Genomic DNA, 22336 nt, shown 5'->3' on the forward strand with positions numbered 1-22336 from the left:
TTAATTATATGGTGATTTATTAAGCTATAGTTAACCAAAGTCTACATTATTCATATTAAGAAGAATGGCTTAGGAAGCCTCTGCCAATAAAATATTTTGAATTAATACAGATTTAAATATATATACATACACATACAAACATATATATATATATTTAGATATGATTAAAATATTCATTCAGGGGGCGACTCGAAGTAGTGAGCGGTATTTGGAAAGCTCTCAGGGCTATAGTCTTCGTTATTACGCAAATTAGCTTGCACAGTGGTCTGGAGGAGACTTCTATAGGCTGATTGAATGTCCAAAGATTCGCTGGCGGCTTGTGCCACCACGTCTAATGGGGCTGCTGAGGATAAACCCGCAGAAGTTACAACCTGACGTACAGTTTCTGAAATTCAATATAATTATTCTGATAAGTGAGGAGAGGAAATATTTATATCTTTTGGTAAGAATGTATAAAAAGTGATAGCACTATTAATTGGATATAATTTACCAGAAATAACTTGAGGTAAGTTTCCCTGTGGTTTGGCATTATTAATGACCTTTCTCCTCTTATTTGGCACCCCTGAAAGGTACGAGTCACTAAATGAAGGTTGAGAGTTCTGTCTTCTCTGCCTTTGCACGTCTCTTGTGATTATAGGAACCCATTCCTATAGGATAAATTTAATACCATACAAATTACGGGAAAAAATGGAAAGTAGAAACATATTTACCTCGGGCGTTTGACTATGCCACGACTCTGAACCCCAAATCACATTGGGTAGCGGTTCGGTATCCTCAATGGGGGCAGCTATTAACACGGGTTCTACATTGGTAGGACTAGGAACGAAATCTACATCCATTGACTAAACACAAAGCATCTCAACTAAAAATGATCAAAATCCACGAGAAATTCATGTTACCTCTACAGATTCGTTTGCCCTATTCAGCTCTGGAACACTTTCAGACATAGCAGCACTTTCAGGGACTTTTCGTACTATATACTGCTCTATATCGGAAGGCCTAACGTTCAAATCTCGGAGAATAGTCCTTATTGCAGTCCGACTACTGCTTATAGTCCAACGGTGAATATCGTTGGGCACGTCCGATTGGTTAAATAACGTTGAAACCTTAATTATCGCTGTAGAATTAAGAACCAGGGTTAAAAAAAATGCGTTTACCATAATATCTTCACAAGCACTTTCGACACCTTGCTGCCCGTTTGCGCTACAATGAACGGCAAGTGCCAGAAGTTCACGAACAGTTGACCAAATTGTTGATAGCAAATTTGAAGCGTCTTGGATTGATAACAAATTTGACACGTCTTGGACGGAACTGCCTGTAATTGATTCGATCAGTGAAATAACAGTATAAAAAACAAAAATTAAGTAATTTGAAAAGGAAAATGTTTAATACATCATTTATTATCTGCAAGATGCAACGTTGTTTGAGAGACGAGTGGAAGCACGTATGTGAAAGAATTATATACCATTTAAATAAATTTAAAAAAAAACCGTGACTAGGATTTGGAAGTACATAATTGTTCAGATACGATTAAAAACTCTCGAAAAACACGTTCCAAATGTATATTAATACAAAATGCTTTAATTAACACAAATTACAACGACGAAGGTGAATAAAACGCCGTAATGTTAAATACGATCGCCAGTCTATGTAAATAGAGTGTTTTCAATTGGTTATACTTTAGAATATGCCCTATCGAATGACGAATTACGCGTTATTGCCACACTCGCTGTTTTCCTTATATTGGTATCAAAATTCCATTTATTTAAATCTAACATCATGCATTTTAATTTCGAAAAAGTTCAAAGTATCTACGAAAATGCTGGTAACAATTTTCAAAACTCACTTTGACGAACCACACCTAGACTAAAAGGTAATTCAAACACATAACATATCATTTGCACGCTTACTTTCAGTTCTGGCACCAGTATTAATTGCCAAACGAATAATTCCCGGCACTCTCTGCCTGAAAAATCCTTCTATTGTTCTAACCATATCGATATTCTCCCTCGCAGGAACGGATTCCTAAACCCAAATCTCCTAATAAATCCCAATACCGAAAAACAATAACTACATACCAAAGCGCTGATGATAGGTGCAAAATCAGTCAAAATCCTCTCGGTGGCCCTAGCAATGCCGACGTCAGTAGTGTCGTTACGACACACCTCATTTAAGAAAAACTCTTGAATCGTCGTTATCTGTCTTTCCAAAGGCGCCATATTGCCGCTACTTATGGCAAACAGATCGTTAATTCTCAAATTCCGTAGCATTAACATAATGAGGTCTATAATTAAGCTTTCACCCTGTATGTACGGTTCCGGACTGAACGACTGGACGTATACGTCTAGTGTTGGACCGCTACCCAGTAAATCAGGGAGGCTCTGTCAAAGGAAGATGAGAATTGAAATGTGTGTTACAAATACGGAGGAATGCGTACTTGATCCATTAGCGCGCTGATAAAACCTAAAATGTCTTGTGTTGGTCTAGGTTGAGAGGAATTTTGTGTCTGACCATCTGGAGCACCCCTTGTGGGGGTACCTTGAGGGTGACTAGATGGAACACTTTGGGCCTCACCAGGCGCCGAAGCGTTTAGACCCCTAAACAAATAATAGTGTTAAAAACATTTCTGGTGAAAATTATTCTTTTTCAAAAATTACCTATGCTGACGATCTTCAAGTAATGCCCCCAAACGTGGGAAATCAACCATTGGAGAAGGTAAATGCCTAAACATATTTTCGATCTGCACAACAAGATTTGGGGGCAAGTTGCCGCCCATAGCAGGCATTGGCTGTCCACCGGAGTTTTGAGTATTTGGTTCGGAAATTGTACTCCCTTAAACAACAGATATTTCAAAGCAAAGTACTAATAGTGTGCAGCGTGTACAAGCAGAGAAAAACTGACAAAGATGTTTTGAATTAAGATTTTGAGAAAATTGTTAAAAACCGGGTCGTCCCATTCCCGACGCAATTCATTTTGAATTTAAAAGCACGATATATCGATGTTGTACTCCTATCACTTGAACGGTGGAAAGAGTTTTTCATTTCCGAAAAAGCCATCTCTTGCAAAAATAACCATCACACATACCAGTTTTCCTCTAAACACCATGGAAATAGAAGGGTTCGGTTAAAACGATTGAAATCAGACCACAGCCACCAACAGATTGCTTCAAATTCGTGACTCGTCGACAACGAATTTATCTGATTGTAAACGTAAAATTTCTAGGATTATAATGGTGGGATACGTATTTTTAACACTGTATTTTCTTAAATATGTTAGTTTTATGAATTAAACGGCAAACGATTGCATAGAAGAAATCAAGCAAAACTAACGGAAATTGGTAATCGCGTACATTGTTGACATTTACTCCAAATAATTGTTTTCGTGAAGTGAATACTTACCCGATTCTCTCGCTGCAGTCGGTTCCTGTCGATTTGGGTGTGGTCCCAAAGAAACAATCTACAATAATGATGTAAAAAATAAATGACATGTCTTCAATACAAAAAATACGTTGAGACGATAATAAACAAAAGTAACTTTCCCCCTCCCCCCTCACACTAACATCAAAATGCACATGATATTATAGGTAAATTTGACTCACCCGCTGCGGCCTCGACTGAGATACATGATGGGAATAACAGTGTAAAAATGGATCAAACCCTCCTTGAACAGCTTGCTGAGTCATGTGCACGTGAGGTCTAGGGGTGGATTGCGTATGCGTGGCAGTAGTTGGATTTGTTTGAGTCGAGCGAGCCTATAAAAAAATAGGTTTTTACTATTACATTAAACAATAAATTTAAGAAGGTACCTGTGATGGCTGGGTATTCCCTCCTTGCGTTCCTTCTGACCTCTGATTTTGAGCCTGCGCTATAGTGTCTCCTAACTGAGATCCTACCAGTTGCATCAGGGATTGAATCAAATTCCCACCTCGTAGTGCTAATAAAAAATTCACATAGACTAAATTAATACCTAATACTAAACATTTTAAGGCCCCTAACTCCTTGAGTTTGACACATACTTTCAGGGGTAACTTCCATAAAGAACTCCAAATTACCTCCACCAGTATTGAACGGACCGCCTGAAGAGGCCTGACCAGTTTGACCAGTAGTAGGTGGATTAGGGTTCGGAGCACCTTCATTGAGAGTAGGAGCGCTGGGCGCACTCTCTGCAGCTGCTGCAGGGCCAGATGTATTCCGAATGTTGTTGTTATTGTTAGTGGAACGTGATCTCGGTGCAGTGGCGCGCAAAGTACGTATTTCCACAGGTGCGGTAAACACGCGCATTGAACCGCCTGGCATGAAAGGCAAACCTGTAAAAGTTAATATAAATTTATACATAAAAAGAAACACATCTTTCGCCAAGCGTACTACAAAAATTATTTTCTTAAGCTTCAACTTAAACAAAAACGGGATAGGTCGAGCAACAATTCAACCGATCACTGGAATCAATCGTAAACACACCTCCTTGCTTATAGTCTTTTGCTTAAGCTTGTCCAATAATCTACTATTTCTTACCCATGAACCCGGGCTGTATATTGATACTAGTACCACCAACTTGAGGCTGCCCTACAGGGGCAGAATTTGGAAGAGGATTTTGTCCATCAGTACCTGCAGTATCAGTTGATGGTGGTGCACCTGCAGCAGGAGATGCTGCTGCTCCTGCTGCATTGACAGTGGAACCATGAGTCGAACTATTATTCGGCATCGACCTTTCAGCTGACAGGTTTATCTGAGCCTTGAAGGAATTTGAATTAGAGATAGATTCGATAAAATGTGAATTATATTCCTCACCTCAACCTGAACTGGAATACCGGTCTGAACTAAAGCTGGCGGCTGGATTAAAATTGGACGACACAATAGAAGTCTTGGTGGAGGATGCTCTGCATGTATTATAATATCGCTGAGGCTGTGATAGGCGTGTCCCAAGTAGTGCAATACTTTTGATACTCTGTTGAGCATCAGGTGAATTTCAGAAAGATCCTGTACAAAGACATTGATTTTCAGGAGAATACATCAGGAAATAATCAAGCATGTACTTCTTGAGCCACTTGGGGATCGTCCTGCATAAAGGTTTGATATCGCGCTAAGAAAGGGGCAAAGCGGGCTTGAAGTTGATTTAGGGTGGTTAGAAGAGTGGCCATTTCTGTTCCTCGACATCTCCTAAAAGGTGGCGATATCATGGAAGGATAAAATTAGTTAGGTAATGGAAAGGTGAAACAAGAAAGTTTAAAAATTAAGTACTTTTGTTTCTGCTTAATTTTGCACCGCTTAAAGATGATGACCTATGAATAATTTATTCGCAGATTTACCTATTAATTGCTTTTTTCAAAATGAGACTCATTGTTTATATTATCAAATTAATTAAAAATTGTCTACTTTGAATATAATCCATTTTCTGAAGCAAAAATTTTTATACCTCATTTAGTTCTTTTCAAATATCATACTTACAACCTTGGAGCCGCTGGACTTCCATCCCTAGGTACTTCAGCACTATCAGCATTTAAATTTTCACTTGAAGCTGATCTTGGAGTTTCTGGAGCTGAGGCACTTAATTGTGGTCCAGTTGAGGGTTCAACATTACTGGTGCTTGTGCTTGGGCCCAGTTCCATATTTCTGTGCATAATTTAAATATTTTCATTAACCAACACATATAGAAAGCTGACAATTAGATTGGAAATATATCTTAGGTCAGGTAGCTTGTTTTCTGGTACTATAGAAAACCATATATAATTGCTTACCCCATTGTAGGAAATATTGTATTTTGAACGGCATTAATGATGGCATTACCATCTATTGGTTGATCACCATTTGTGGGTACAATAACCCTGCCAAAAAAAAACAAATTAAATTATAAATTTTAGTTTCTCAAAATACTCAAATCAATAATACTCGTTCATAACTTGTAAAGTCTCCATTGCTTAAATGAGGTTCAAACAAAAATAGCATTCTTAAATTTGTTGTTGAGCACATTAATAAGAATGATCAAAATCCATAATTGTTTATTAAATTTATTGAAGTCTTTCAATGCTATAAATAAAATTAATTTACTCTACTTAAAATACTCTGAAATGTGGCCCATTTAAGCAACTATGTGTCTTCTAATTTTACTAAAATTCTCATAGTACTTATAGAACCACAGGATACCATATAAGTAGACCCCACAATAATAACTTTCACCAACCTTACCTGGCTTCAATCACTGGAGTCATTTCTTCTTCTGCTGTCTCTTCAGCTTGTGATGGTGGATCAGTGCCCATATTTGGATTCTCAAGTAGGCGAATGACATTTTCAGCATTTTTTAACATTCTAAAAACACATATTTACAAATTTTCATTAAAATGTGACCTCAAAAAACCTTCTAGCAACATTCAATCGACTGGAGCTCAATGTATGTGTGGCTCTTGGTGGAATAACCGGAGGTGGATCTATTAAATTCTGAGGAAATGTCATAGAGCCCATGCCCATGTAAACAGTATTTCCTGATCGATCAAAACCCCTAAATCCACTCCTTGCTCTGTTGAGGTCAGGAGGAGGAGTGAGAGATCGTACATTTCTAGGGGAGGCACCTGGTGGAGCTCTTTGTACCAGATGCACCACTTTCCCATCGACATCTGAAATCATGTAATTTATAAGTGTGTTTTTGAAAGAATTTAGACAAACTCTACCATAATCAGAGAGTTTTAGATTATCCTGTAATACTCTTCCACAATAAATGATTCTCTGCCTTGCAACAGGAATGCTAACTGTATCAGCAATATGATTTTTGAATTGCTGGACTGTTATCTATAAATGTAAATTCAAGCTCATTCTTATAGCAAAAAATACGATAATGAGGCTTACGTTCTCATCGACACTAAACTGGTGATTCTGGGAATCTAGAGTTTTCACAGTAATAGTAATCATCTTATTAAAAAAAAAATTTAGTATTCCAACACCACACAAATAGGACTAAGAGGACAGACACTTGTTTTAGTTCAATCAATCCTTGCATAAGTTTAACCTGAATGTTTGGTGCTTAGAACAAGGGCAGGGATGTTAAAAGTTTTATTGGTGTTAGAAAAGATCTTTAACCATTATTTTCATCAAAAAAGAAATTTTTACTGGCGAGGAACTTCAACCATTTATTTGACAGCTTCGCCTTCACGATAAACAGTTGACAAACACTTACGGAGTTTTCTTTTGCATGTGGTTTTGAAGCGTTTTCGATTTACTCAGAACAAGGATCGATCATAAGCAATATGACCCGAAATCAAAACCAACAGTAGTCGATTTAAATCAATGAGACCATAAATAGAACCGGGTTCTGAATGTTCAGGACCAGTTCGAAATTAATCCAAAACTCGGTTCTAGTTTGTTTACGTTGTTGAAAAAATTAAGTTTAACGTGTTTTAAGTGAACAAGGCAATAATAAGGCCATTGCATTCCATATCGTTTAAATATAATTTTTACATCTAATCATTTTGAACCACTCATAACTGCAGTAGAAAATTATTCGTAGAAGGGTTTTCAATTATCGCGATTCTGTTAAGACGTAGTATAGAGATGTGATCTTATTGTAGACAATGTAATTTACAATTTGATAATATATTAAAAAACAAAAAAAGCATTTTATTTCATTTTTAACATTCTTCAGGTCAATTATTGGGTGTAATATATTCTTAAAAATACCATTTTTAGTTATTCAAAATGTGCATTATATTTTAAAAAATCAGTATAGTAATATAGGACAGGCAATGTAAAATTGATACAATAATAGGCAGTGCTACGTTTTCAATCTGTAGTTGAATTAAATATCCACATTACTTGATTAAAGAGAACTGGCAAAACTCCCTTGGTTTTTGCAATATTTCAGTTCTGGTGTTTCCATAATAAATACCTTACACAATTGGATCTATCAATGACATCATTGATATAAAATTCCATAATACTTTCAAATTAACATTAAGTACTTGAATTAATACTTAAGCCATGGGTGATGCTTTATGGATTCTCTACTTCTATCTCCATAATCATATAACAATTCTTGGCCTCTCTTAATGCTCTCTTTTGCAAGAAGCACCAACCTGAAATAAAATTTAAGTTTCAGTTATAATTTAAGGATTTTACTTTACCTTGGCAATCCATCCACGAGGACAGTTTTAGTATAGAGATTGCTACTTGTTCTAGAGTGATTAATCAGCCTTCCAAGCTTGCCAGTTTCCTGTGTGGCATCAATACAAAACGTCTGATCCTTATATTTAAAATAATACATAAAACAGCCAGTAGTTTCATCTTGAGCATACTGTTCTTCACGTTCATTAGCTTCTATTAGGCTAATGAAATCTCCACTGTATTCAACTACAAAATCGCCTTTTTCAAAGTTCTTACTGGCAAATACACCTCTACCTTTGCCATCAATATAACTGAACTATAATTTGTAAATACATAATAGGCTTTCAAATTGCTGAATCATTTTTATACTAACTTCTAAACCTTCCTCAGTTTCACTGCGAATTAAAGCTTCTAGGGACCTTTGCTGCTCTCTTAGTACTTGAATTTTAGTCTTTCGTATTGATTTTCTCACTGTGAAGTATTCAGTCACTTTGTGATCAGTGGATAGTTTGGTTCTTTTAGCTGCTTAAAAAAAGGAAAAAAGTTAATGGAAAAGAAACCTAGTAATTTGAGAAACAAGAGAACAGAAAGGGCCTAATCACTTGGCTTTGTTCCCTTGTTTAACTATTACTACTAGGCCTTAGCTTACAAATATTATAATAGCCATTTTATGTTGAACTCAGCCAGAAGAAGTAAGGTTAAATCTTTGGGCACAGTATTGTACTTCCACATTGGAAACTTGATAAAGCACCAATGTAATAAGAAGCACAATTCAAAAAAATGTACCTGAAACCTTTGAGATGAAATCAGAGAAGTTCAGGTTGAAAACTTAATTCTACATACTAAATATATATGCAATAAGTATACGCGAAACATTTAAAGTTAGTTTTATTAAAGATATGTGGTATAAATCGTACCTTTCACCATTTTTAAAGTTGTTCTGAGCAGTTCCTTCAAAGCTCTTAAATGTATGTAGTCAGCTTAAGAAAAGTTCCAATTTTACATATGCATACACTGGAATAATAACGGAGTTATAGGCCTTTACTAATTATGTAATAGATTGAAAAGAAATGATTAAAATAATCATTTTTTAATTAAAAGAGGTATAAAAGGATGTTTGTAAACAATAAGCACGCAAAAAATACACGTCTCAATTTCTTCCTTCCTCTTTGTTATAATTGTACTCATCGTTGCCAACGTATTGCCAAAAAGAATTCGAATTGAAGGAATTAGTTTTAAAATTGACAAGTTATTATATTATAGTATGTTGGAAATTATTTTATTATCTTCAAGTCAAGATTGCTATAAATGTCTTAGAAACAGAAAAATATATTTTTAAAAAGATAAGTTATAGTTTGACTGTTCCTGTAACTGCGAGAGGAAAGAAACGCTAATAGATGGAACACCTAACGCTTCTTCCATCTTACCACCAGACTTCCCCCTTCCAACGTAATGCTTTTTCGCAAAGATCCTAGAACATTTTCTTCAAAGCTCCCAAATAATGTCAAAACAAATCTTTATTAACAATATTAATAACAATAAATAAATAATTCGTTAAACAAAGCACAACACCATTTCTTAAAAAAATTAAAGAAAGTTATCACAATCAAGGAAGCAATGGCTAATAATAAAACTATTTTAACGATAAAATGGCGGCTTCTCCACTCTTGCAATTCGTTCATATGCAAAAACCTGTTGCGGGAGTATTCTGGAAGCTCAAATTTACTGGTATGAGGCAACAAAGCCAGATAAAAGTCGTATAAAATGGCTCTGATTAAATCGTTATCGTCTTGCTTAGCCTCGTCCAAGTTGTCGTTTAGACAGATAAATTTCCTAAATTTCAAAGAATCATTAAATTTTTGTAAACTCACCGGTTAACTACATACCTCGTGTGGCTTCTAATTTCGTCGAGATTCAAAACAACATTAGTTACGTTCGAAACCAACATTTTAAACGTAGCAGAAGTTTTTTCCGCATCTTTTACAATGTTGAATTTGTATTTGGGAACGCGACCGAACTTTTTCTTTAAAAATTTGCTTAAATGAGGGCAACGTATGACCATGTATTTGCTTATGGTGGGCTAAAATAATTGTCATTTAGTAGGTAAAGTCGAAAATCGAATTTGACATGTACCAGTCTTGAGTCTATGTATCTTTCATAGGGTGGAGCTACAACGGGCGGGAAATTTATAAATTCACTACAGTTCAACAAAATTCCTTCAAAATGATCCACAATGTCAAAACTAAGGGGAAGTTCATACATTTTTGTTAATATATTCCGAATTTCTCTGTCTGACCATGTGCTGCAAGAGACGTAGCATCAACAAGCTCCCTAATACATTATATATCAAGTAAACAGACCCAGAATTATCAGTGTCAAACTTGTCAAAAATAGCCTCAATTGGTTTTTCAACAGTCTCCGACATAAGATGATAATAGTAACTAAAACCAAATTGCATATCATCGTTATGCCTAAACCTATTTCTCTCAGTCAATTCAAATTCAGTCGCAAAAGTGTTTTCCAGGCCTTGCATTATGTCCCTTAAACATTACGTAAATACATACACAAAAATAATTGTTTAATTATGAATGTAGCTACCTGTCTATAAATATAGGAGCATGTGCAGGCACATATCGTTGCTTGAAACCATATTTTTTATTAAACGTCTTTTGTGTGTATTCTAGCGATTCCAAGAACCCATCTATGTTCTTCAATGTGTTTCGCTTAACCCAGAAAATGCGCCCAATGAAATAATTATTTTATTGACTACCATATTACCTTTAATAAATCCCTCCTTTTCCTCTGCGAGACTTTGTTTTTCCTCATCACCCTCTTATTATGCTCCTTCACCAATCTAGATATGTAAACTCTTTTAGATTCAATATGTATCTCCCTTTTAGATCGATTAGCATGACTGCCATTATGAATTTCAATTGACTGATTATTATGTGACAAGAAATCATGAACACTCTTCTTAAGACTATCCAGTTCATTGTTTAATTGGTTGTTGTAAGATTCAGTGGGCTTCTCTGAATTTATATCATCTGCGTTGACAATCTTTCCACCTTGATTCTGAAATTTCTGATGTTTGTTTTTACACGAAGGGACTAGTAAAGAACGAACCTCTCTGCAATCTTCCCCATCAAATTGACACCTCTCATTATTGCAAGCTAAATCACACTGTCCATCTCCTACATAAAGCCAAGGACAGTCAGAAGCGCAATTCGGTAAGGTATAGGCTAAAAATACTAGATATCCTTTGCTTTCACTAAAAAAATCTTCCAGATATAAGGATTGTCCCAAAAATATATCGTCATTGAAATAAATGAAACGTTTAGAGAGGCCTGGTATTCTGCAAAATTAAAGATTGATTGAGTAATGAGATTTTTTATTATTTTATGTTATACTATAGTAAGGCCATAAATGTGTGCATTAAATTAAGATAGAAAGAAATATACATCCAAATTTTCTAAGAAAATGTTCTAGTTTTTAAATTTTTTATGTATCCACCCTTCTCCTCTTTCTTCCACAGGAAGAGTTCGGAACACTGTCTCAGAATAAGAAATATTTTGTCCACCAATGGCCAGAATGATTTCTTAATGACCACATTTACCTATGCAAATTGCTTTCAATTGCGGGACTAGAAAAAGTAGGCAAGTTACTTTGATCTCTGAAAATCATACTATGAGTAATCACAGTAATTTTTTCATAATCCAAGTTCAACCAATAAGGTATTTGACCATTTGTTACCAAATAAACATGATTAATCCACGGAGCAAACTTTTCCAATGACCTAAAAACTCATTCTATTCAAAAATTAAATTTTTATACAGTAACAATACAGACCTCAAGGAGAACCTTAACTCATTCTTATCTTCATACCTTTGTCTTGAAGCATCAATATTCTCATTTTTGCTTAAGTAATGATTTAGGTTTTTAATAAATAAGGGGTCGGAGCCATTAACCCAGGTATAAACAACATCTATTGGTTCGGTATATGTACAAGATGTTTTGCTTGTGAAATTTAACTGAAAAGTATTACATGGGACATTAGACATGATTTACATTATGAGAATTAGTGAACATTCTGCATATTTTTATATAAATAGAAATATGTCTATTTGAAGGGACTTGATATAGCCGCGAAATTCAATCTAAATGTGTAAGTGGTTCAAGTATGCTTTCAATTTGATTAGGTAGTGTTCAAACTTAATGGTGTCTGGGACTTATCAATATTTTACATCATGCTTACCTCTTTGTAGCTCATAAATAAATATAAAATGGGTATTAAAGCTACCAAACAAAATATTATTAAAAGGCTTCCATTGCAGATTTTAAAAATCCTGGCTACTCTAACCATTTCCAAAAAAAATCACTTTTTGTACCCCTAAGTATGCGGCATATTTCCACGTTTCACTACGACCAGGTGCTTGGTTAAACCAATTAGCTCTTATCATTATTTACTAAACTATGCCCGTATTGCTTGCTTTGCAGATATACCAGATTTGAAATGGATTATTAATGTAGTATTATCAATAAAATTGAAAATAACTAAAATGGCAAGGTCAAGATGATTTGTTTGTGTTTACTTTTTTTTATGTAATCGACAATGACAGTAACAGATCAATCGTAAACCAAGTTTTATCTGTCTTTGTTTGACCAACGTGAAATAGCAATGTTGTTTCCAGCAACGATGTTTTTTTGCAAAATCGGAGTAGTGTTTATTTTTAATTTCAGTTTATTTCAGGGATGACGCTGCCGGTTCACAACAATTTAATAATTATTGGAGGGAATTTTTATCTATTTTAAAATAAATCTAATAATCATCTTAATGGTAAAGGCATAAACAATCCATGTAATTTAAAAATGTGTTCTATGTGTAGTGTCATGTTTGTTGTAGGTAAGCTGAGGATAATATCAGCAAATACTCAAATTTAAATCTCACCTCATGTCATAAGTAATAACTGACCATGGGCATAACAGGCCTTTTGCCTTATTTAGCACAAGCTACCAGGCAATGTCACATTTCAGAATTTCGAGGGGGTACAGTAGCAATTGACTCCTATTGTTTGTTACATAAGGGAGTCAATGCTTGTGCTGAACAACTGGCAAGAGGTGAAGACAGTACTTTGTAAGTTTGGTCTTATTCAAACTATTGCACTAGCATTACTATGTACTAAAATGAAGTTACATAATATAGAATTTGGAACAGTCTTAAAGACAACCTTTTTCTTTTGTAAAACAAGTTTTTACCCATTGCCTGGTATGATGTACTTAAATCTATGCATATTAAATATTTATATAAATGAATAAATGCACCTTGAATGGCAGATACTGTGTCACATCTTTTCTCCTGTTAAATTTCAATTTTTAAATGCTGGCAATGGAATAATTTAGCACTTAAAGGTTTTAATGTTCTATTTTCTTCTTAAACATGGGCATGGATAGAGTCATTTTACATTCTTATAATACAACCCTCAAACATTTAACACATAATATATGTATTTAGGTATGTGGACTATTGCATGAAATATGTAAAAATGCTCCACTCATATGAGATTCATCCAATAATGGTATTTGATGGAAGAAACCTTCCAGCCAAAGCGGAAACTGAAGCCAAACGTCGTGAGTCTCGGAAAAATGCTAAACATAGAGCAGCTCAACTGCTCAGTTTGGGTAAGCTCGAAGAAGCCAGAACATATTTAAAACAATGCATTGATATTACCCCAAAAATGGCCCATAATCTAATCCGAGCATGTCAAAAACTAAACGTTGATTGCATAGTAGCACCTTATGAGTCTGATGCTCAAATGGCTTTTTTCAACATGAAAGGTGTGGCTGAATGCGTTATAACTGAAGACTCTGACCTAGTATTATTTGGATGCAAGAAAGTTTTGTATAAATTAGACTTGGCAGGCTCTGGACGCCTGGTGGAATCAGAGAAAATAAGTACCGCAATGAAAATGAGACCAGATCAGTTCACTTTTGATAAATTTAGGTTTATGTGTATATTATCCGGCTGTGATTATGTTAGCAGTCTTAATGGTATTGGTCTAAAGAAAGCTGAGAAGTTCATTAAATTAACGGCAGAAAATAATCCTGAAATAGTAAGTTTCTGCATGCTTAAATTTTGTGAAAAATTAAGTAAATTCTTTGCAGTTTCTTGACAGAATTCCTAGGTACCTCAACATGAAACATCTAGAAATCACGGATGAATACAAAAGAAGTGTACTCATTGCAAACGCTACATTTCTTCATCAAGTGGTATTTGATCCTTATAAAAATAAATTAGTACACCTTATCGATCCGGAAATAACAAGCACTAATCCAGAATATCTGGTTAACGCCGGTGAAAAATTTGATAATGAAAAAGCCTACCAAGTAGCAATTGGCAATTTAAATCCCTATAATTTTGAGCAGTTTAACGACTGGGTTCCTTCGGATGTGCGTACTTTAAAATAATAGGTTAACATCCAGCAAATATATCCTTACTTTACAGCTCTCTCAATATAGCATTTGGGCAGGGTTTTGCAAAACAAGAATATCATCAAAAACTAACAAAGCAGTACAAAAATCGAGGCTTCAGGAGTTTTTGCAAAAGAAAAATCTTACAACCCAGTCCATTGAGGATGCAGCAAAGATGCAGACAATAGAGGAGGAGACTTACATTAATGAGGATTTATTAAAATATGCTACTGGCAGCAGAGTTAAAATCCAAGAAAAAGCATTTGTAGAACATATTGACCCAGAAGAAGAATCAAAACCTAATACTGTGACCCCTGTAATATACAAAAGCCCGTTTTTGAAGAGGAAGAGAATTAGTAAATTTCCTAAAACTTTCTATTACGGAAACGACGTCGTTAAAAGTAGATACTTCTGCTCAGAAACTTCAATCAAATCAGAAACGATAGAGTCAAAAAACGACTCTGAAAGTGAAAACAATTCAAATACAGGCAAGGAAAAGGTGGCGTTAGTGGAAGAATCTTTTAAAACCGTCGATTCAGTCCAAGTAATAAAACCATCAAGCGATGAAACCATATTGAAATCCTGTGAAAACACCAATGAAATTGCTGTAAAAGTATCAAGTTGTGAGCGGCAAACTGCAATCGGAAGAGCTCTTTTAGTTAATAATGGCTCTGAGGGGGATTTTACTGTAAGCTTTTAATTGTACTATGATTAAAGGTTTGGGTTTATTTAGGAATATTTCTAGGATCAGCGCAATAGTAAAAGAATAAAATTGGAACCTTGTAGGAGAGTAGGATTGAAAAAAACATCCATTACCCAAAAGACACTTCATAGCTTTTTTGCTAATCTCAGAAAAGCAGACTGATATTCAAACAATGATATTTTGTGATGTTATCTGATTTACTTGAATTGCCATTAATTCGTATTTGTGTCCAGTTACATGTCTGTTCTATATGCAGTGTGTCTTGTGATTTTTACTTTTTTTAAAATTATATTAAAATAAGTTATAAATTGGCAACGGGTTTATTATCAAAAGATACTCAGAAACCAATTATCTCCTGATCATCTTAAGTTTTAATTCATACTACCTGCCAAAGAAAACGGAGTGATGGCAGACAGACCTAACTACCTTTCAAAGCTTGATATGTTTCTGGGGATTCCTAGTGTTTTCTTATTTGTTATATTTATTTTGTTGGCGAATCTTTGAGTGTTATGGTGAATTTGTAAAAAAAACGTATAGTGCTAAACTAATTATAAAGCTAATGGATATTTCTTCAAAATGTAAGTTTTAATATTGCTTTATGTAATTAACTTTCTACTCTTCAGGGAAAAATTAGCTCGGCGCTGCTGGTCAATCGTTCGGGCTTGTAAAAACATATCAAGAAAGTGAGACACACGACATTGACGTTGACGTGACTTGTCCAAAATCAATAATGGAAATAAAAACAACGTGAAAGTATTTTTAAAGTGAATTTGTAATTAGAAATGTATTGTTAATTTTAGGGTGGAAATTGAATTATTTTAATGCCTCGAATAAGAAACAACCCTCAATATTATAAAATGGAAGAAACTAGTGATCTTTCAGGAGATGTCACAGTCGTGGACGTGTATGATATCGCGTCTGAAATCGGAAAAGAATGTGAAAAAATTATCGACAGGTCAGTAAACTATTGGAATTTTACATATTTTTGTACAGTTAAAAAGATCTGTTACTTTTCGAATGCTTAGAAATAAGTATGCACTTAAATTTATCTTTGTGTTAATTTCCAATGGAGGTTTCATCCATAGGGATGGGAGTAACAAGGCTCTGGCTTTATGATAAATTCTTGTCCTTACATTTTCTCACAACCCTTAAATACTAAACCACGTGTTATGTTTCTAAATGTATCTAGGTGAAATTTGCTAAAGTCTACAAAAGAGACAAGCCTGTGCTGCATGGTTTGTAAGATACTCAGATCCACACGTCATTTTTAGATCTGTTTTCACAGTGTCATTCTTCTCTAAATCAAGCATGTTTTTGCTGTTAAACATAAACTTCCTTTTTTATTCAAATTTTAAAGGTTAAATAGTTACAAATTACAATTGAAATTTAAACTAAAAGTTCAAGTTTAAGTACAAAGTTGTTAAGAGGTAGAAGTCAGTAGAAGTTAAAATAATGAAAATTGCAAACACTTACAAGAAAAAACTAGCAATAAAAAATATTGTTTAATATTCTTGCTTAAAAGCCTTTAAAGCTCTTATTTTGTATTTTGCAATATTATAAAAAAATCTTATGAAATAGTAAAGTGGCTCTATCAATAAAGTGTATAAAACTGTCAATTATAAGTGTACCTCTAAAACTTGTCTTAGAGAGACTGTCATTTAAGATATGGCGCTGATGCTGTTACCTCCCTAATGCCAAAAGTGATTAACGCTCTCGAACTACTGGAAAGCCTAGCTACTAGAAATGAACGGGAAAATACGGTATTAAACGAGCTACAACTTAAAATCTCTCAACTTGAAAATGACAAGTTGGAAAAAGCGGAATATCGGCAGAAATTCGAAAAGGTTTTTCTTGCTCTTCTTTATATGAATTTCCTGTAAAATAACTTTCCTAATTAACAGGAGCTAGAAGTTATTGAAGAACAGTGGCGTTCTGAAACTAAAGAGCTTGTAACCGTGGTGTCAAAATTGCAAGAAGAAAATAGAAAATTAATAAAAGACCAGAATCCAAATAATTATTCTCCAACTACATCTACAGACTGTCTCAATGACGCGGAAATGCTGCAACGCCTGAAAGACAGCTTAGAGAAGCAGAGAGACGAGATTAGGGAAAAAGAAAGAGTAATACAAGAGAAGTGCTTAGACGTTGACAATGTACATCACGTCATGATAAACATTTGAAGGGGATGTATACATTTTAAGTATTTTCAGCTAAAATCGCAAATAGACAGACTGACAACGACTAGTAAAGAGTTACGCAGAAAGCATAAATCCATGCAAAGCCAGGTGCGAACTCTTTGCGATGAGAGGGCCGATTTTTTGGTGCAAATGCAGGATCAGCAAAGGGATATTAATGCTCTCAGGCAACGCTTAGGTTTGGCTCAAAAGGAAAATGAAGATCTGATAATGGTAAGTTAAGATTTGTAAATTTTAAATGTAATATTAGTTCCCTAAAACCATATGATATTTTAAAGTGTGATATTCCATTTCCTGCCAATAAGGCTGTGTACGATTTGGACGATCCGAATAGGCCTCGATTCACTACGCAAGAATTGAAGGATATATTACACGAGAGGAATGAGCTTAAAGCGCGAGTAAGTGATTTAGAAGACGAATTGGATACTTTCAGACCGAAAAAGAAGGTTGATACGTAAGTAACATATCATTATAACATATTTTTTTAAGTAGCTTATTCGTAGATGCTTTTTGTTGCAATTTCTAGATTTAGAAATAAGCTTTTTAATTTTGGGTCAAGTGCATGTGATAGCCTCCTCAGTTCGTCAAATTTTAGCAGTGCTACTTCTAGTAAACAACCTTCACCAGCCGAGGAGGCTGACCCTTAGTAAGTTTTATTGATATGAATTAAAATTGCGGAGGTATTCTATTGTTGTCTGACATATTGGTTTGACCTAAAGACTCCAACCCATAGAGTACACTCTGCAAGTAACTGTACTCATTTGAAAATAATTATTTAACAACAAAAACCGTTTTGTTAGTCCTATGGATGAAGAAGCACCAGTCCAAGGTCCTTTACCTTACGAGCCGGACGATGCACCGTGGAAAAAGTCTTCATCTGAGTCGGGAATAAGAAAGTTGTAAGTTGAAACGTCATTGTTTTAATTTATAATCATATATCAGTACCTATTACTGTCAAAAATTATTGAAAAAGTTAGGTTGGCTTTAGTGCCAATATATCAAGATTGTGTTTTAAAAAGTTAATATTGACCCATGTCTCTATTTTTATGAAAGTAATGTATGTAGCGAAGTTACCAGGACATTGATTTATTGGCCTTGAAGTTACTTTTATAGTCGTTAGGATAATGTCATAATTTGCAATGTGAAATTATTTTCCAGTTTTCGGAAGATATTTTCCGAGAGCGGCGGCGGTCCTAGTTTTCCTAAGCGTAGCTTATCCACCCTCTCGAAGATGGCTCTATCATCGACTAGCGACCCGGTACAATACTAAATCTTTTTGCTACGTATACCAGTTTTTCTCTCTCGACGTCAGTTTCAATACTGGTCAGTTTTATACTCTCTTTTAAGTCAAGAATAAAGAGAAATGTGTTTGTTTATCCACGAACAGGATTTACTTACGTTAAAAGATCATCTCCCATAATACGTCAACTTATCCTCACAATGAGTATTGTAATTTTTCTTACGTATTCTTTATTTTACAGTTTTTAATAGGTAGATAATAGTATATTATACACCAAGGTGGTGAAATACATTATTAAAATGTATATCTGAAATGTTCGGGTCAAGTATTTCACAATCGTCGTGTATGATTTTTCTACTAGTAAACTTACTTTCGTTGTATAAAATTACAATAAACTTATCCAAATTAGACATAAATCTAATTCAAAACTTGAAAAAACAACTCGTTAAACGAGTCACAACATAACGGTGACATTTGGTCTGACATTTATCTCCCAAGCAACCATAAATAAAACAACAATGGGGATGATGATGACCAATTAGCTCGCTAGGTAATTAATGAGACAGATCGTACTGTTATTCAAATTTTTTAGAAAAAAAGCGAGAAAACGTATTTCATAGTCATTTAACACACTCTATAATTAGGTCTTTTAAAGTTAGTAGTAAAAAAAAATATTGCTAACATATAAGAGATTATGGTGACTCTATGTGATATTTAGACCGATGATTTCAACAAATTAAGGAATTTCATTATGATTAATTTTATGTTTTATGGAGTTGACAATTTCTAGTATACTTGGCCGCTTTTAGATCGAGTTGGTGACAATTTCATGAATAATCATTTCCTTTCGCCATATTTTGTTATAGTAACATATTATAAATGTTAGAAGAGCATTGGCTTTTAGAATATGTATTGTAATAAAGATTCTAGTCAAATAGTATCTTTTAGTGAGAATGTAAGTAGGTCTGTTAGAAAGACAAAATTATGTACAGTGTGTTTTTTTAACATGAGCCATAGCTAAAGTTCTTTAATAGATTATTATTTATGTTAGTGGTTCAGGTGGTGTTTTCCAACTGACACTACTTACTGGCTTGCATACTATTTAGCATTAATGATTGTCTAATAAACAATATTTAGTTAGAGAAAGGCTACCCATAAAGCAGGCGTATTTACACACGCCGAAAGTGATTTTTGTTAGACATAAATAATAACTATACGTGTTCAGTAATTTCGTCTATAACTGTGTCTTCCATGGCTCATTAAGAACTCTATGACTTATGATAAAAAAAAACCTGTGTAAACACATTTTTTTTATACTTTAATGTATGTGCAAGGTACACGTCGAAACTAATATCGACGTTATTATCAAAATGGGAACAATTTTCTCTTGATAAGGTACTAATTGCGCTTAGATCCTTTTTATAATTTTTATTTAATACTCGTTTGCATTATATTTATTTATTATTCGCTGCCTTCAGACTTTCAGTCAAGGATAATGGTGCCAAATTGATGTTGTCGCTCTGGTACCTCTGTTCTTTATTTTAAGCTGAGGAATTTCCTCATACGCGTATGCTATTTTATAAATAGTGATCATTAAAAAAACCTCCAGTATCAGCTACTTTTTATTCGCCAGATGGTTGATGGTAAATAATAAACGGTTTAAAATGCTCCATATTTACTGTTCGCCACCTATAGCAAGATTGTTTTTTAATAACTCCTTAGTTATGTATGTATTAATTTCATCTGTGACCAGAACTAATTAGCATTGAACAAGTTTTAAGTGGCAGAATACACAGACTGTGCCAAAAATGATCGAATAATAAAGTAGTGTCATCACTTATACTTGCCATAAAAAAATTCCTAGTGTTTCATTTATTTTACGCATCACTATACATTATAGTTTAATAATTTTCGATTTGAGCGATTTTTGTATCCACTTCCGTTTCCTCTTTCCAATTAAAATCAATTTCACCACTAACTCCAAAATGTACAAAATCGCTCAGGGATATTACCTTTACCTTGAGTAGAAGCAATAGACAATTAATTATCCGGAACCATAACGGATATTCTACCGCAGGTCGGTCCAATATAATTAAATGCGACTTCCTCATTACTGTGATTCGTTTCTGAAACACCATACTGATTTTTTAGTTATATTTCCCTTCAGTAATGGCTAAATATTCAACAGTGACGATTTACTTGTTGGTTTTGGCCACACTTCTGATTAGCAGCAGTGAAGCACTCAGTAAGTATTTTGTTCGAATAAGTCCACAGAATTATTAATAAATTTCATTTTGAAAATTATCCCAAATATCCAAAAATGCGATATATCCATTCTTTATAAAAAAAATATCGTATAAATAGTATTTATAATAAGTATTTTTTCTTGTTAATTTCACTTTCAGCTGTAATCTGTAGCACTACAGCAGGGTGTAATCAGCAGTGTATAGGCGCAGGTCATCCCGGGGTGGACCAAAATGACTGCCGATTCAACGCGGCTAGACAAGTATACGTATGCGACTGTCACTGAAATGGCCTATTATAGTTCCCTAGAATTTGTCTCTCTAGTTCGTTTTTAAATTATTATAACTCAAAGCTTTCAGCTTTTGCAAAAAAGTTACATTTAGATATTCTATTTGTCAGCATGAAGTCGCCATCTAGCAAATAATGGAAAATGAACGTCAGCTATTATAGTATGCATAGAAGTATACGCTTCAATTATTGTTTCTACTTTATATAGCATGCTTGGAGAATTATTTAAAATTTAATTGTACCTACATATATAAGCATTTATGATAAAATATCGAGTTACTGATAGGTGATATATTGTACCTTTATAGTATAATTGATAGTCTACAGTCTACGAGTAGGCAGGTACCTTACATACATATTCTCACATGAATCCATGGAGGTATCTACTTATTAAATTAAATCGAAGTTGTAATGTTGTGATATCATTGTACAGTGTATTAATAAAATATCATTAGAAATTACTAACATAGTTTTATTTATAATTTTTAGCCCATTTCCCCTTAGTAGTCCTCTACAAATTCGAGTAAAATACAAATTTGCACTCAAATTAAAAAGTTTTTATAAAGATACTTCCGGAATCGTTATATCTCCGAAATATGGAGTGTTGAAGTTTATGTCTTATATAAAAGGTGCTTGTTATTCCTCTAAAAATTCTACAGGAGTTTTTAGAGCTCCTATAAATGAAAAATTCTTAAATCCGTGTACCCTTTTTAAATTGCAAGTTCCATTTTGCGTTGATTTTATATAGACTGTTGAACCAAAGTTAAGTATTCGTGAAGCGAGAGAAATGTCTTTTTTGATTTTCTGTTCACCCACTCTTCTTACATTTACTTTGACTTTACTATTATTTAGTTATTCCATCATGTACCAGCTAATCCAGACAGTGGTTTAGTCAACGTATTTACTTTTTATTGATGATATTTATTGAATGTCTTTATCCTGAATTGGACAATCCTTTTTATGCTGGAAAGCGGCAATGAGATCTTAATAGCTCGATAACGAGGCTTTTGCTATATATACAGGGTACCCTATGACGATATGAAAGAATATTTATTCTTTGGTAGGTGGGCTGTTATTAAAAATTTCGCTCAGGGCGCCAGACTTGCTAAGACCG

The 22336-nt window shown here is 34.2% G+C and overlaps 5 protein-coding genes across 10 annotated transcripts; 2 read left to right on the forward strand and 3 right to left on the reverse strand.

The window, feature by feature from the left end:
• Window positions 1-7101, reverse strand: LOC136409267 (large proline-rich protein bag6). 2 transcript variants are annotated; one of them, XM_066390671.1, is made up of 22 exons: window positions 6837-7101; window positions 6662-6779; window positions 6352-6607; window positions 6183-6302; window positions 5735-5821; window positions 5445-5609; window positions 5033-5156; window positions 4788-4976; window positions 4512-4731; window positions 4052-4306; window positions 3806-3933; window positions 3599-3751; window positions 3399-3456; window positions 2658-2832; window positions 2438-2597; window positions 2079-2381; window positions 1911-2025; window positions 1158-1315; window positions 900-1106; window positions 711-842; window positions 491-647; window positions 1-385 (listed from the first exon to the last, which is right to left on the reverse strand). In XM_066390671.1, the coding sequence occupies exons 1-22, from the start codon at window positions 6897-6899 to the stop codon at window positions 174-176; spliced, it is 3555 nt and encodes a 1184-aa protein (XP_066246768.1). In that variant the 5' UTR covers window positions 6900-7101; the 3' UTR covers window positions 1-173. The 2 variants fall into 2 exon arrangements, with proteins under 2 accessions (XP_066246768.1, XP_066246767.1); XM_066390670.1 differs by having other exon boundaries at window positions 4016-4306; window positions 6837-7100.
• Window positions 7102-7886: 785 nt separating this feature from the next.
• LOC136408865 (N-lysine methyltransferase KMT5A-like) lies at window positions 7887-9145 on the reverse strand. 2 transcript variants are annotated; one of them, XM_066390061.1, is made up of 4 exons: window positions 9005-9145; window positions 8461-8609; window positions 8108-8403; window positions 7887-8059 (listed from the first exon to the last, which is right to left on the reverse strand). In XM_066390061.1, exons 1-4 carry the CDS (start codon window positions 9012-9014, stop codon window positions 7951-7953), a joined length of 564 nt encoding a protein of 187 aa, XP_066246158.1. In that variant the 5' UTR covers window positions 9015-9145; the 3' UTR covers window positions 7887-7950. The 2 variants fall into 2 exon arrangements, with proteins under 2 accessions (XP_066246158.1, XP_066246157.1); XM_066390060.1 differs by having other exon boundaries at window positions 8461-8612; window positions 9005-9124.
• Window positions 9146-9586: 441 nt separating this feature from the next.
• On the reverse strand, window positions 9587-12695 carry Gnptab (N-acetylglucosamine-1-phosphate transferase subunits alpha and beta). The gene is made up of 10 exons (XM_066390227.1): window positions 12340-12695; window positions 11934-12115; window positions 11701-11880; window positions 11211-11439; window positions 10866-11168; window positions 10686-10810; window positions 10448-10627; window positions 10221-10389; window positions 9974-10167; window positions 9587-9920 (listed from the first exon to the last, which is right to left on the reverse strand). Exons 1-10 carry the CDS (start codon window positions 12445-12447, stop codon window positions 9617-9619), a joined length of 1974 nt encoding a protein of 657 aa, XP_066246324.1. The 5' UTR covers window positions 12448-12695; the 3' UTR covers window positions 9587-9616.
• Window positions 12696-12832: 137 nt separating this feature from the next.
• tos (Exonuclease tos) lies at window positions 12833-15498 on the forward strand. 2 transcript variants are annotated; one of them, XM_066390683.1, is made up of 6 exons: window positions 12833-12987; window positions 13046-13218; window positions 13597-14194; window positions 14247-14531; window positions 14587-15240; window positions 15298-15498. In XM_066390683.1, the coding sequence occupies exons 2-6, from the start codon at window positions 13058-13060 to the stop codon at window positions 15415-15417; spliced, it is 1818 nt and encodes a 605-aa protein (XP_066246780.1). In that variant the 5' UTR covers window positions 12833-12987; window positions 13046-13057; the 3' UTR covers window positions 15418-15498. The 2 variants fall into 2 exon arrangements, with proteins under 2 accessions (XP_066246780.1, XP_066246781.1); XM_066390684.1 differs by lacking the exon at window positions 12833-12987 and having other exon boundaries at window positions 13024-13218.
• A 446-nt stretch (window positions 15499-15944) lies between these two features.
• Window positions 15945-21683, forward strand: Rilpl (Rab interacting lysosomal protein like). 3 transcript variants are annotated; one of them, XM_066390153.1, is made up of 9 exons: window positions 15945-16210; window positions 16919-17099; window positions 17157-17408; window positions 17466-17663; window positions 17729-17904; window positions 17977-18096; window positions 18251-18349; window positions 18609-20935; window positions 21096-21683. In XM_066390153.1, the coding sequence occupies exons 1-8, from the start codon at window positions 16077-16079 to the stop codon at window positions 18718-18720; spliced, it is 1272 nt and encodes a 423-aa protein (XP_066246250.1). In that variant the 5' UTR covers window positions 15945-16076; the 3' UTR covers window positions 18721-20935; window positions 21096-21683. The 3 variants fall into 3 exon arrangements, with proteins under 3 accessions (XP_066246250.1, XP_066246251.1, XP_066246252.1); XM_066390154.1 differs by having other exon boundaries at window positions 18046-18096; XM_066390155.1 differs by lacking the exon at window positions 17977-18096 and having other exon boundaries at window positions 15947-16210.
• Window positions 21684-22336: the final 653 nt, after the last annotated feature.

This window comes from Euwallacea similis, chromosome 5 (genome assembly GCF_039881205.1).
Source record: "Euwallacea similis isolate ESF13 chromosome 5, ESF131.1, whole genome shotgun sequence".
Lineage (NCBI taxonomy): Eukaryota > Metazoa > Arthropoda > Insecta > Coleoptera > Curculionidae > Euwallacea > Euwallacea similis.

Excerpts from the sequence above, each read along its gene's own strand:
- LOC136409267 (XM_066390670.1), bottom strand. The coding sequence starts at position 6,899 with ATGATTACTATTACTGTGAAAACTCTAGATTCCCAGAATCACCAGTTT. Across the intron at positions 4,977-5,032 it reads ATCCCCAAGTGGCTCAAGAA|GATCTTTCTGAAATTCACCT; the intron begins GTACATGCTTGA and ends GTCTTTGTACAG. Across the intron at positions 386-490 it reads CTTACCTCAAGTTATTTCTG|AAACTGTACGTCAGGTTGTA; the intron begins GTAAATTATATC and ends ATTGAATTTCAG.
- LOC136408865 (XM_066390060.1), bottom strand. Across the intron at positions 8,404-8,460 it reads AAACTGAGGAAGGTTTAGAA|TTCAGTTATATTGATGGCAA; the intron begins GTTAGTATAAAA and ends TACAAATTATAG. Across the intron at positions 8,060-8,107 it reads CTCGTGGATGGATTGCCAAG|GTTGGTGCTTCTTGCAAAAG; the intron begins GTAAAGTAAAAT and ends ATTTTATTTCAG.
- Gnptab (XM_066390227.1), bottom strand. The coding sequence starts at position 12,447 with ATGGTTAGAGTAGCCAGGATTTTTAAAATCTGCAATGGAAGCCTTTTA. Across the intron at positions 11,881-11,933 it reads GAGTTAAGGTTCTCCTTGAG|GTCATTGGAAAAGTTTGCTC; the intron begins GTCTGTATTGTT and ends ATGAGTTTTTAG. Across the intron at positions 10,811-10,865 it reads AAAGGAGGGATTTATTAAAG|CGAAACACATTGAAGAACAT; the intron begins GTAATATGGTAG and ends TTCTGGGTTAAG.
- tos (XM_066390683.1), top strand. The coding sequence starts at position 13,058 with ATGGGCATAACAGGCCTTTTGCCTTATTTAGCACAAGCTACCAGGCAA. Across the intron at positions 13,219-13,596 it reads AGAGGTGAAGACAGTACTTT|GTATGTGGACTATTGCATGA; the intron begins GTAAGTTTGGTC and ends ATATGTATTTAG. Across the intron at positions 14,195-14,246 it reads CAGAAAATAATCCTGAAATA|TTTCTTGACAGAATTCCTAG; the intron begins GTAAGTTTCTGC and ends AATTCTTTGCAG.
- Rilpl (XM_066390153.1), top strand. The coding sequence starts at position 16,077 with ATGCCTCGAATAAGAAACAACCCTCAATATTATAAAATGGAAGAAACT. Across the intron at positions 17,100-17,156 it reads ATCGGCAGAAATTCGAAAAG|GAGCTAGAAGTTATTGAAGA; the intron begins GTTTTTCTTGCT and ends CCTAATTAACAG. Across the intron at positions 17,664-17,728 it reads AAAATGAAGATCTGATAATG|TGTGATATTCCATTTCCTGC; the intron begins GTAAGTTAAGAT and ends GATATTTTAAAG.